General features: G+C 39.0%; 1 protein-coding gene across 2 annotated transcripts in view; it reads left to right on the plus strand.

Moving 5' to 3' along the window:
• The window catches only part of LOC106656949 (calcium/calmodulin-dependent protein kinase type 1), a 49,723-nt gene that overhangs the window by 11,212 nt on the left and 25,616 nt on the right, over nt 1–12,895 (plus strand). The window contains exons 2-3 of one of the 2 annotated variants that reach the window (XM_014378164.2): nt 9,010–9,144; nt 11,118–11,189. In XM_014378164.2, the coding sequence (XP_014233650.1) occupies nt 9,010–9,144; nt 11,118–11,189 (207 nt within the window). The remainder of the gene's footprint in view (nt 1–9,009; nt 9,145–11,117; nt 11,190–12,895) is intronic. The other variant, XM_014378167.2, reaches the window with a different exon arrangement.

Raw genomic sequence — 12,895 nt, forward strand, 5'->3', positions numbered from 1 at the left:
GCTTGGAAAAACCATAATGAGATTGTATTATATAGCGTCTAAACGCGTGCATAGCCAAGCCGAGAGCTAAATAGATCGCGAGAAGACTGTGTAAATACGCGTGTGTGCCGCTGGTTCTGGTGGCAGCCGTCAAGGTATTATGTAGCGCAACAGTTATACGCGCAAACGTACGTCTCGTGGGAGATATCATACGTATACGTATATATAATGCACAGAGCAGCAGAGAAAGAGAAGGCCAATGCGTCTGCGGATCGCGTCGAAAAAAAAAAATAGAAAAAAAAGGAGTCTATGACGTTGTACGCCTTGGATGTGCTATACAAGCATGCGATCGTTGTTGTAAGATTTTTGCGGTCGCAAAAGCTTTGAATTATAAATACATAAGCATATTATAATTGTAGAGCGATCCCGGGGAAACGTGCGAAATTTTTAGAAAGCATCCAGTTTAGTGGGGGAGAGAGAAAAGAGGAAATGAGATTAACCGCGAGGCTCTCTGCGCACTGCAGTTAAATGTATATAGTGGTACCGAATTTTTTTCTATTTCAACGAAAAACAACAACGCGCTTACACAAAAAAAAAAATTAGTCACAATGAAATTACGTCCTGCTGTATAATATCATTTGCCAGCTATTTGCGCGAGCGAGAGCCACAGCGAGAGCGAATCGACGGGAACTAATACGCTTCCGCGAGCGCGGCTCGCTCGTTTATATGGAAAATCTCGTTTTACAGCTCTAATGCGCGCCACTCTCTTACAGCTTCGGGTAAAAGTGAGTTTCGTGGTTACGCCATTCTCCTCCTATATATATATATATCTACCCTTTTCGTTGTTCTCTCTCTCTCTCTCTCTATAATATATATATATATATCTTCAATGTAAAAGCTCGTACGGCCGAGTGCGGCGCCGTGTTAACGAAGTAATTCCTTCTCTATTGTGTGGCACGTGTATATACCGTGCAGTATGGGGGGGTTCGAGACAGAGCAGCTCCAATAACAGCTGCAAAACGAACGAAAAAATAAAAATGCGGAAAAACAACGACGCAGCGAGCGACGATGAAAATTGCAATTCGACCCACACCCATCTGCCACGTTCGCAGAATGGAAATCGCTCCCGCAAGCGTGGCGCGAGCGAGCGGTGAGTTTTTAAACCTCGGTGTATATACAGTGCGAGTAAAGCGATACAGAAGACGAAAATCAAAGAGAGAGATTTACGAAACTTGGCCAAGAAAGAAGGAAATAGGGGAAAGAGAGAAGAAGACTTTGGAAAAGCTCTGCGGGAATAAAACAAAAAAGTTTATCTCGCGGGGAAGCTTACACATCGTCGGCCCGTGAGATAGGAAAGTTTTTCTCTTTTTATAAGTGCGGTACATAACAGCTTGATTCGCGCGCGCGCGCCCAGTACAAACATATTATATACACCTCAGCAGCAGCGGCAGACAGACCGAGACAGCTACGGATCTCGATTTGCTACGAAATATTCCTATACACCAATCGAATATCACTCGCAGCAACAGCAGCAGCAGGCAGTTAACGTCAGAGTGCAATTGTTTGTTGAAGTATTATGGAGAGAAAGAGAGCGAGAGAGAGATGGGCATGCAGCAGCACTCGTATAAACGCACATTGCAATCGTATACGCGATCGTGGCTGCGGCCGTGATTCACTCGGGGGCCCGGGCAGAGAGAGAGAGAAAGATCTATACGGAGTACGGCAAAGCTACCCGAGTCAATTATCGTTCCTCCCAATTCTCGGGGATATCTATGCAGTTTCTCTATCTATTCGCTGTCTGAATTTATCTACATCCATCCTCGCTTATATACGTAGCACAAGCTGGCACTCGGGGCGCTCTGCGAAGCTTTAAACGCGTACATTCTGATAACTGCTAATACAGATACGTACGATATAGCTACGCGCGTTGGACAGCTCATCGGTTTCCTATATATGGCCAATTCTCTGTGAAATCGAATGGCCAAAAAATTTTTTTTTCTGCAAATATGAAAAACTTGCTGTTCCCGATGTCAGAAATGTCCCCAAATTTTATTAGAATTTTTGGGACCATCTATCACTCTTTTTCAGGGGCCCGAAGTTGGCCATTTTAGGGTTTTTTTGAAATTCATGAAAAATCACAAATATTAAAATAATTCCTGGATTAAAGTAGAATGATTCAAAAGTAAAAGTGCCCAGCAACTTTTTTGTTGGAAATTGTCCAAATTTTCAGAAAAAAAATATGCCAAAGTGATTGGAACAATCTAGGTAAATGTAAAGCAAAAAAACTGCAAAAAAAACATAAAACAAGAAATCTACTCGAGTTCGAACCGGACTTTCATTTCCTAAACTATGTAAAAAGCTTCCCAAAGATGTCAACTAATGCCTGATAAAGTTTTGTAATGGGTCTTAAAGTTTAACGCAATGTAGACAACAATGTGTGGCGAAAAACATGCAAAAAAGGTCAAAAATAGGCCCAAAATGCCTAAAATCACCAAAAACAGCCATTTTCAGGCCTTTTTTGCATGTTTTTCGCCACACATTGTTGTCTACATTGCGTTAAACTTTAAGACCCATTACAAAACTTTATCAGGCATTAGTTGACATCTTTGGGAAGCTTTTTACATAGTTTAGGAAATGAAAGTCCGGTTCGAACTCGAGTAGATTTCTTGTTTTATGTTTTTTTTTCATGTTTTCCCACTATTATGTATTTAGGTGGCTCCAATCACTTTGGCATATTTTTTTTCTGAAAATTTGGACAATTTCCAACAAAAAAGTTGCTGGGCACTTTTACTTTTGAATCATTCTACTTTAATCCAGGAATTATTTTAATATTTGTGATTTTTCATGAATTTCAAAAAAACCCTAAAATGGCCAACTTCGGGCCCCTGAAAAAGAGTGATAGATGGTCCCAAAAATTCTAATAAAATTTGGGGACATTTCTGACATCGGGAACAGCAAGTTTTTCATATTTGCAGAAAAAAAATTTTTTTGGCCATTCGATTTCACAGAGAATCGGCCATATATATATCTACTCCGTTCTCTTCTCTCTTTTCATTGCGAATTACAAGCTGCGCAGCACCACTCGCAGCTGTACTACTGCACTGATTCTAGTAGACTCTCTCTCTCTCTCTCTCTCTCTCTCTCTCTCTCTCTATCTTTCCGCGAGCACCACAGAGTACTACTGCTATTGAGCTGTAATTATCCCCGGGTAAATTGAATTTTTAATTTGAATGTTAGAAATATATATATTAACGCGTGGGGGTGTCTCATTTTCTCCTTTTCTTATCTTTCATTTCATTTCTCTCCTCCTCCTCCTCCTCCTCATCTCCTTTTTTTTTTTTTTAACGCGCCTTTATTTCGCGCCCAGTTTGGTTTAATCAAATGCACGTTATACTGTATAATAAAACACGGACGAGGACGATGTACGTATTTAAAAAAAAGTGCGTACACGAGCTTCTCCAGTAGTCAAGCTTTCGTCGACGAGTCGGGCTCGAAAAAAGCTTTGACATGCAAATTTTTCGAAATTGGGGATCTACTATGTACATACCTAACGATTTTGCTCTGCAAAACAAAGACTCGTAGCAAAATCATCGTCGTTATTATTATACGTGAAAAATTTTCGGTCGGGCACTCAGAGCTGCGATTAGCGTGTAACCGGAGAAAAATTTGCGCTCGAATTAACTTGATTTTTTCATACTCTCGTTTCATACTGCGATTTCGTACAGCAGCAGCGAGACGTATCATATTGTATGCATGAAAATTCGCATAAAGCTTTTTCGGGGATGAGAAGGACGAGCTACAGTGGAAAACAGTTTATAAGTTTTGCAAAATTATACGCATAAATTTTCCCTCGTTTAATTTCAAATTCAAATTAAAACTTGGTTAGTCCGGTTATAATATGTGCACACACACGTGCTCGAGTATCGTATTATAAAGGATATATATTTTCATCGCTTTATTCTACTACGTGCAAAGGGAGGCGGGGGTAGTCGGGCAGGTAGAGGGAGGCTAGAAAAAGCGATGAAAAATGTGAAATATGCGCCAGTCATATAAAACTTTACAAATTTCGGAAACTTATGCTATACCGCTATAACCCACGTGGAATATTTTCAACCCCAAACACGTATATCGCCACGCACGCGTACGTCTTTGATGAACAACTCACGCGCGAAGCAGCAGAGCAGAGCAGCGACTCAATGTGCCCGAATCTTTTACTTTTCGGCACGTGCATTAAAAGAAGCAAGGAGTCGATCCGCAACCGATTGAAATTCTTTTGACACACGAAAAAAATTACGTAATGGTCGTCGGCTCGAGATAAATCGATCGTAATTTCGTAGTAACAATGGTGGACTGATCCGTAAGCACACTTCATTGCTCAAAAATGAATAATATCGAAAGTAGATCGTTGATCGACCCACATTTCGCAAAAGATTCGCGCGAAAAGCAGCGAAAAAAAAGAGACTCGGCGCAAGAGAAAAAAGTAAAAAAAGAAAAGAAGACTCGTTGAGCAATTGAATCCTGCTGCTGCTTGCACACTGCCTGGATATAAAAAGGAAATAATAGTCCAGCACACAGTGTCGATGTAACTCTTTTTAAGAGAGGGCCGCTACGCGAGCAATACAGCCAACAGCTGCTGTTATGTAAATTACATAATGCGCGCGCCTGAGTCTCTCTCTCTCCTCTCTCTCTATAATGTGTACCTGTGTGTGTAGTATGCGTACGTATACACTTTTAGCCTATTCGGCCCGAGCTTAGTGGTGCTGAAAATTACATAAGAAACAACTATTTTTTTCTTTTTCTATATAGGTTTCATATTTTCCATGCTTATGGCTTATATGCCCATATGCCACAGTTGCGCCGTAAGTGTGTAACCTGCTCTCGTAAAACGCGCGCGCCGGGAGAGAGAGAGAGAGAGAGAAAAAAGCAACACCCATTCGGCGATTATGTCAGCGAAATCGCGCGTGTCTCGTATTCCGTGCACTACTACTACTACTACTACTACTACCGTGCTTAGTGTCTGTGTATATGTGTACTAACTTTTTTCCTTTTCCTCTCTCCCTCTCTCTCTCTAGCGTACATATGTGCAAACGCCACATACACTCGAATCGCGTAATCGCACTCTGGAAAGAGATTTCGTACAACATGGGTGATTAAATTCGTCAAGATTAATTCAATTCGTTACGCGAATTCTCAAATTAGCATTGTTCGAGTAAAAGAGAGAGAGAGAGAGAAAGACGAGCTTACGAGAGCGAATATAATTCCATTGGCGCGCGTGTCAATTACAATCCGAAATCCTCAAGTTCGCGCGGCTCTCTGTGTGTAACTACTACTACTACTGCCTGTATATATATGCCCAGGCTCTACAGCAGCTCCTGTACATATACTCTCGAAATTGTTCTAGGAACTCATTCGCGGAATATGGCTTTTGGCTGTGCACGCGTACATACATTTGCCTGTGTATACAACTATTGCATGCCACACAAACGTGAATACACGCGCATACTGCAACACACACACACACAAGACGCAGCTTGGAGGTCCGCTGGGATCTATACACAACCCAGCAGTAGTATAACCCTTGACTCGATGCCACGACGTCGTTGAAGGCACAGTACCAGTAGTAATAGTAGTTTGCGCAAGCGCAATATTCGCTCTGTGCCCTCTGCTGCTCGGCTCGGCTCTGCTCTGCTCTGCTCTGCTCTGCTCTGCTGCGTGTGGCGCTTTCGAGAGCTTGCACTGGCTATAAGCTTGACTGCTGTGTATATGTGTCTGTGTGTGCAGCAGCACAGCGGCACGTGTGCTGAACTACGAGGGGACGTCGTCGTTACTGTATATCATACCTATATATATTATTATACTCTCTGTATAGCGTCAAACTTTGCTTCAGCGGCGGAGGATAAGACGATGACGGCTCGAGTGATTTTCCTTTTGCCCAACTTTGCTTCGTGCTCGCTGACGTTCATTATATTGATAAATATATGCACGGGTGGGCGCCGAGACTTATATAATTTGATTTCGGGGAAAGCTCGAAATCATTTCAATATGAGAGAGAACGTTATTATATTTGAATTTTGATTAAATATTTCCAAGGACTCGATTTCGGTGCGTGCAATTGCCACACGCACACGCTCTTTTGACAATCGGCGAGCAATCGATTGAATAAACTCTCTCTCTCTCTCTCTCTCTCTCTCTCTCTCTCTCTCTCTCTCTCTCGCCTACGAGCTTGAGTATAATTATTCAGCAAGATGAAGCACAAATTATAAATAGATGAAAAATTGGATTATGTACTTCTTTCAATTTTAACCACAGAGGAGGCCGAAATTCTTTTTTACGCGCAAAAATTACGTCGTACTGCAATATATACCGAGAACCGGACCACAGAGAAGCCGCGACGACGACGAGAAGATTCATATTCTAAAAACGCTCGGACTAGATGACACTTTTTTTTCTTTTTTTTTTTTTTTTTTTTTTTTTTTTTTTTTTTTTTTTTTTTTTTTTTTTTTTTTTTTTTTTTTTTTTTTTTTTTTTTTTTTTTTTTTTTTTTTTTTTTTTTTTTTTTTTTTTTTTTTTTTTTTTTTTTTTTTTTTTTTTTTTTTTTTTTTTTTTTTTTTTTTTTTTTTTTTTTTTTTTTTTTTTTTTTTTTTTTTTTTTTTTTTTTTTTTTTTTTTTTTTTTTTTTTTTTTTTTTTTTTTTTTTTTTTTTTTTTTTTTTTTTTTTTTTTTTTTTTTTTTTTTTTTTTTTTTTTTTTTTTTTTTTTTTTTTTTTTTTTTTTTTTTTTTTTTTTTTTTTTTTTTTTTTTTTTTTTTTTTTTTTTTTTTTTTTTTTTTTTTTTTTTTTTTTTTTTTTTTTTTTTTTTTTTTTTTTTTTTTTTTTTTTTTTTTTTTTTTTTTTTTTTTTTTTTTTTTTTTTTTTTTGTCACCCATAATACGAGCGAGCGACGAATGGAGTTTAATAAAAAAAAAGTTCATACAGACGCGCGTAGACGAGCTAGAAATCAAATAACCGTAATGTAGCTCCAGATTCTCTGCGCGGTGCGAGTGAGCGGGTCGAGTACGGGCTGCAGCCACCGCCGACGTTTAGGTCGGTGTCATTCATTTATATAGCTCTCTCAAGTCGCTATAACACTTTTTTTTTGTGCACTCCATCCGCTCGACGCGCTATTCGCCTCGATTTAGCACGTGCGATATATGTGTGTAAACGACGACGACGGCAGGTGAGGAGGATCGCATTCGAGTGCGTATACGTGTATAATAATAACGCACACACAAATATCTGCCGCGCGGTGTCAGACGCACGCACCGCCGTCGTATACGCGTATTATATTTTTCTGGCACAAGTGCGTAATTGATATCGAGGTGTCGAGAGCTAGCTAGCAGCAGCAGCAAAAAAAATAAAAAGAAGAGAGAATAAAAAAAAGGTCCCCGTATCGAGACTGCGAAGTGTGCTAGAGTCAAATAAAAAAAAAGAAGAAAAAGAAATTAGCCATTTCGCACATTCACACATACGGGCGTACTCGAGTTCGTGTATGCTGCTCCTCGCGCGAAAGAGTTGAATATACACACGAGTGGCGGTGGCGGCGCGTAGAGTAATTATGTAACGATGAATATGTATATATAATACGAGAGAGAGAGATGCGAGGCCTTGAAGCAGCCCGAAGGAGTATAGCCGTCGACAAGTTTATAATACGCAGTTTGAGACTCGACGACGTGCGTACATATATAGCGATTGCGCCGCGCGCTTGGGGTAATTGGATAGGTATACGCACAGAGAACAGGAATTATGCATACGCGCGCGAGGCCCGGCTTTTACATTACAGCAGCAGCGGCGGCCAAGGAAAGCCAGAGAGAGAGAAGGAGAAATTTTCATAATATTTAATAACACTTGGAGTGCGTGTAATAAACGCACTAGTAACGCACACACACACATGGCTGCGCACGCAAAAGTTGATATCGAGTTGTCTAACGACTGCTGCAGTTGCTGCGAGTACTTCGAGCGTTAAGAATATGCACGCACATATATATTAATATTATATTATAAAGTCGTCGATGACACGCGTACCGATCACGGCCTAGCGACATCGATATTCGATAATAATTATATGGTACTTCGACGACGACGACGACTCCTCGAAGATTAAATGAATTTTCACTTGCGTGAGCGCGCGACGTGAACGCGAGAAACGTGACTATAATATAACGACTGCTGCAGTATTCGCCTTTTCTCGCTGACGATATCGCGCGCCACTGTAGGCACTCGAAAGCTCGTAGCTGTCTTTACCTCTCTCGCGAGCTTGCAAGCTCACTGCACGCGTCGCAATTAATAATCTCGAAGCGAAACGCCGATGATGACAAGTTTTCAGTGCGCGATTATCAAGTTCCTCTCTATCTCTCCTTCTCTCCCTCTTGTGCCGCGCGTCGCGTCGCGCGCCGCTAATTGTACTCCTCTCGACGAATTATATACGACGACGAGGACGAGGACGGATTGAAGTGAGCGCGCACAGCAGCGAGCGAGATTTACGCGCAAGTTTGCATACGACAGAGGTATAGAGAAGCAGAGGAGATGGCATCGGATTAATCTTTGTCTAAAGGTTTATAATTAACTGCTGCTCTGTTTATATACATATATACGTACACGTACACAATATATATATATATATACACAAGCGCCACTCGTGCTGACACGTAAACGCGCAATGTGTGTAGATATATAAGGTACACACACACCGACACGATGATATATGGAAAGAAAATGAGAGTAAAGTGCAAAGAGGCGTAAATTACCCAGGACTCGATTTTATGCTTCGTCGATGGCGGCCTCGGATTCGAGAGCCACCGCACATATGATCGAGATACTACTCGTAGCGTAGTACATGCGACTCTCGTGTTCGCAACACAGCATCATTATTATCATTATTATTACGATCATTGTCATCGTTATTATTATTCGGATTTTATACATTGAATAGCGTCATTTGTGCATAGCAAAAAATGTAACGATAAATGTAATAAATTTTTTGTTAAATTTTTGCAGTGGCGCCTTCTCGGAGGTCAGACTCGCAGAGAGCAAGGATCGGCCGGGCATGCTGTACGCCGTTAAAATCATCGACAAGAAGGCGCTCAAAGGCAAGGAGGACTCGCTGGAAAATGAAATCAAAGTCCTGCGACGGTGAGTTGATTGTGCCCCATGATGCTAACCCACCATGACATTATATACTACATATATATCCATAGACACCGCTGGACACACGTATCCAGTGTAATACACATATTTTACATCGGTTTACTTTTTTTTTCTTTTTCTTTTCAATTTATCGATTTGGAAAAATTGCGATGTAAATCATTTCGCTCTATTGTACGTGATTGCAAAAAAGAAAGTAAATTGAATTTTGATTTTTCCAATAATTTGCTTTTAGCCTGACATTGATTAAATTATGTAAAAATGCCGTGGACACGCGTTAAAAGTGACGACATTTTTAATGAAATTTCGTTTTTTACAATCGCGTACGACACCACACAATTTGATCTACATTTCAATTTTTGACAAAAAAAAAACTTCAAAGTAGAGAAAGGTACAACAAAGTCATAAAACGATTACATAAATGTGTTTAATTGTCTTTTAGCCGTGAATTAACGCCGTAAAAGTCTGCGGATTAATTATTTATACCCGTGCCAATTAATGTAAATGAAAGCCGGCAGTACTCTACGTACGCGATGATACAATAAATAATCGGCGATCTATATCCATTGATTCGGGCGTTCAGCCGTAATTAATTCGCAGACTTTTACTATCTCTTCTTATACCAACTCGCGCCGCGGCAGGCGCGAGTCGAGAGCGCAGATGTGTGCTAATATTTATGTAAATATAATACAATCGACGTTTTTAACGATATACATGCAATATATAAATCTATAGTAATACATGTTATTATTGCACATGCGTAATCGATATAAATGCGAGAAAATTGAGAAGAAAAGTGTAGATGCAAACAACGAAAATCAAAATAATCGATAAAAGTTATTATACTGACGCTGAAGTATTATAATTGCTTTTTGGCAAATGAGATGTTAACATAAAAATTTTGCTGTGTTACATTATGAGTACTGATCTGTAAATGTTTATAATTTTTATGTATATTTATTTTACGAATTAAAAAGTTCGTGCATTAATTGCTGCTTCTATAATTATATTAATCAACGGCAGTAATGTTTGTTCGTATTATGTGCTTTCTTAGCGCGACAGTCAAACACTGTTGAACATTAAAAATTAGAGTGTCTTTCATTTATTTAAATTTTTTTTACTTCATTGTTATTATTATTATTATTATTATTATTATTATTATTATTATTATTAATTAACGAACCAATTAGAGACGCCTGGCTGTGAGTATGTAAGCTTCTATGTACTTGAATGCTGATATATATTTTAAATATTTATTGTTGGTGTTACGTATAGATATATCATATCGATCTTCATTACGTTGAAAGGGTCGTATGATCTCGCATTGCCTGTGTTGCAGAATTATATATTATTATTGTTAAATATTTTAGCCTATGTTTCTGTATTATCGATAAAATATTTTACTTTGATTCCGCTGTATTTTCGATGAAATATGCATTCGCGACCCTGAACGTGCAACTATACTATACGTTATAATTCGATAATGCATCGGGTGAAAGAGATAAAACTTTTGATTCAGTAACAGTTTTTTTTGCTGTCCGGAAATGAGTAAGTACTTGCATTAAAATCGTACTGTATTTATGCTCTCTGGTCGGCTTTGAATGCATTATTGCAACATTTTGATTTATAAAGTCGGTCTCGTCGTAGCCGCGGTTACAAATTTTTCATTTTATTTTTTTTTTCACACACCTTCAAATATACTATTATAGCATATCCACAGCCAAAATGTCTACGACTTTTTTTTTGTATTAATAAGACACAGCTGTGAGTGAGATTAAACGCAGACACACGCATAAACACACACACCGACATCATGCCCAAGTATATAACTAAACCAACAACAACAACAACAATTGAGCGAAGCTGCAGAGAACAGCCGCCGCGATTATCTACCACACACCAAACACACATTTTGTTTTTGTCTTGTTTGATCTCTCTATGTGCAATGTACTATTATATAGGTTCAGTCGATGCGTGACATCGTACACAGGCGACGGTATACTCAAGTCGGATGATAATGACGAAAAGGAATGGTAAGTCATAAAACAAACAAAAAAAAAACATGGGCCTCTATCCCCAGTTACTTATTATTGCAACAACAAAAAAACGCCTTAAGGGAATAAAAAAAACCAAGGCCACATCTGGAATCTTTTTCACGCATCTCTCTCTCTCTCTCTCTCTCTCTCTCTCTCACTTTGTAACCACACACGAGAAAATCTCTCTTTCTATCTACATAGATATTAAAAAAAAAAAAATTATTGCCTTTATTCTCTCTTCTCTTGCATTATACATTCAATTGGCACAATTTATAATATAGCCGAGAAATCTTTTGTTTTTCCGCACTCTTGTACAACTACTACAACTACTACTACTACTACCTACTACTGTACTACTACACTGTGTTCCTGAGTGCGATTCATTTATGGTACGGTCACGCAAGAGCTATTATCCTATTACTTTTGCCTTATCTCTGTACACACAACGTATTATTATCAAAAGGCATTTTACACACGGCTGCACATTGTTATTATTTATTATTACTATACGAAACACGCACTGTATACAAGACGAAGTGTTCGACTTTTAAGCTCTTTTCTTACCATTTCCCTACTTTCTTTCTTTCTTTCTTTCTTTCTCTTTCTCTCTCCTCATCAACGCTGCTCTTTTTGATCAAAACGCAAGGGTTGGAAGAAAAGCAAAAAAAAAAAAATCCTTTAGCACCACCACCACCTCCTCTGAGCTCTCAAGTGGGTCGTCTCGAGCCAAAGGGTATAAAACATATTATACACACATTTTCACTAGGCTAGGGGTACACACTCGGTGCATTATTAACCTTCTCTCTCTTGTCGCGGGCTCATTTTTCTTTCGAGGAGGTTGGTTCTTCAGACGGTACACGAAGAAGAAGAGAAAAAAAAGACAATCAACGAAAACAACAACAACAATAATAACAACAATGACGACAACCACCCCCGCAACAGACACTCGAAATTGTCTCGCGCTGTCTTACTAATCTACTCTGTTTATATCTTCATTATGTACTTTCTTCCACGTTCTCTCTATCTCGTTCTCTTCGCATATCCTCAATCATCGCCACCGCCGTCGTCGTCGCGTGGGTGCAAAATATCAGTATGTGTGAGTATGTGTGCGGGTGATGTCTGTTTGTTGAGTTATTATCGTTTTCACGCACTTGCATGTGTCGCACACACTGTACCGTATCTGTATTGTAAATATATATGTGTCTATGTGTGTCTTTGTCTTGTGTTATACTATACGTGTATATTAATAAATGTGTGTGTGTATATGTTAAAAGGGATCTAGGTGACATGCTTGCCGGCGATGCGAAAATTGCTTTAATAAATCATATACATTCCTACGCTGTATCAATTGTCATTTGTGTAACTGCTTTGTTGTTTTATCAATTTGCTTGGCTATACAGCTCTCTGCTGTCTCTCTCTCTCTCTCTCTCGCTTTGCTTGCCCATGCGAATGTATATATTCGCATAATGCCGTAATTTGCGATATTTACTGCCGTCAAAATCAGTTATAATGTTAAGGTGAAAATCAATTCGTATACGATTAATGTTTTAGTCGATCTCTCAGCTCTGCGCATACCGACGAAGGTCGCACACGTGGGGAGAATCGACTTTTCTTCTTTTTTTTTTTGCTCCGTTTTCAGCGATATAAAATATGCGAATCATCATCGTTATTATAAATATTATATACATGTATACATCATCGTT

Source organism: Trichogramma pretiosum, unplaced genomic scaffold, assembly GCF_000599845.2.
Source record: "Trichogramma pretiosum strain Unisexual culture from Peru unplaced genomic scaffold, Tpre_2.0 scaffold14, whole genome shotgun sequence".
Classification (NCBI taxonomy): domain Eukaryota; kingdom Metazoa; phylum Arthropoda; class Insecta; order Hymenoptera; family Trichogrammatidae; genus Trichogramma; species Trichogramma pretiosum.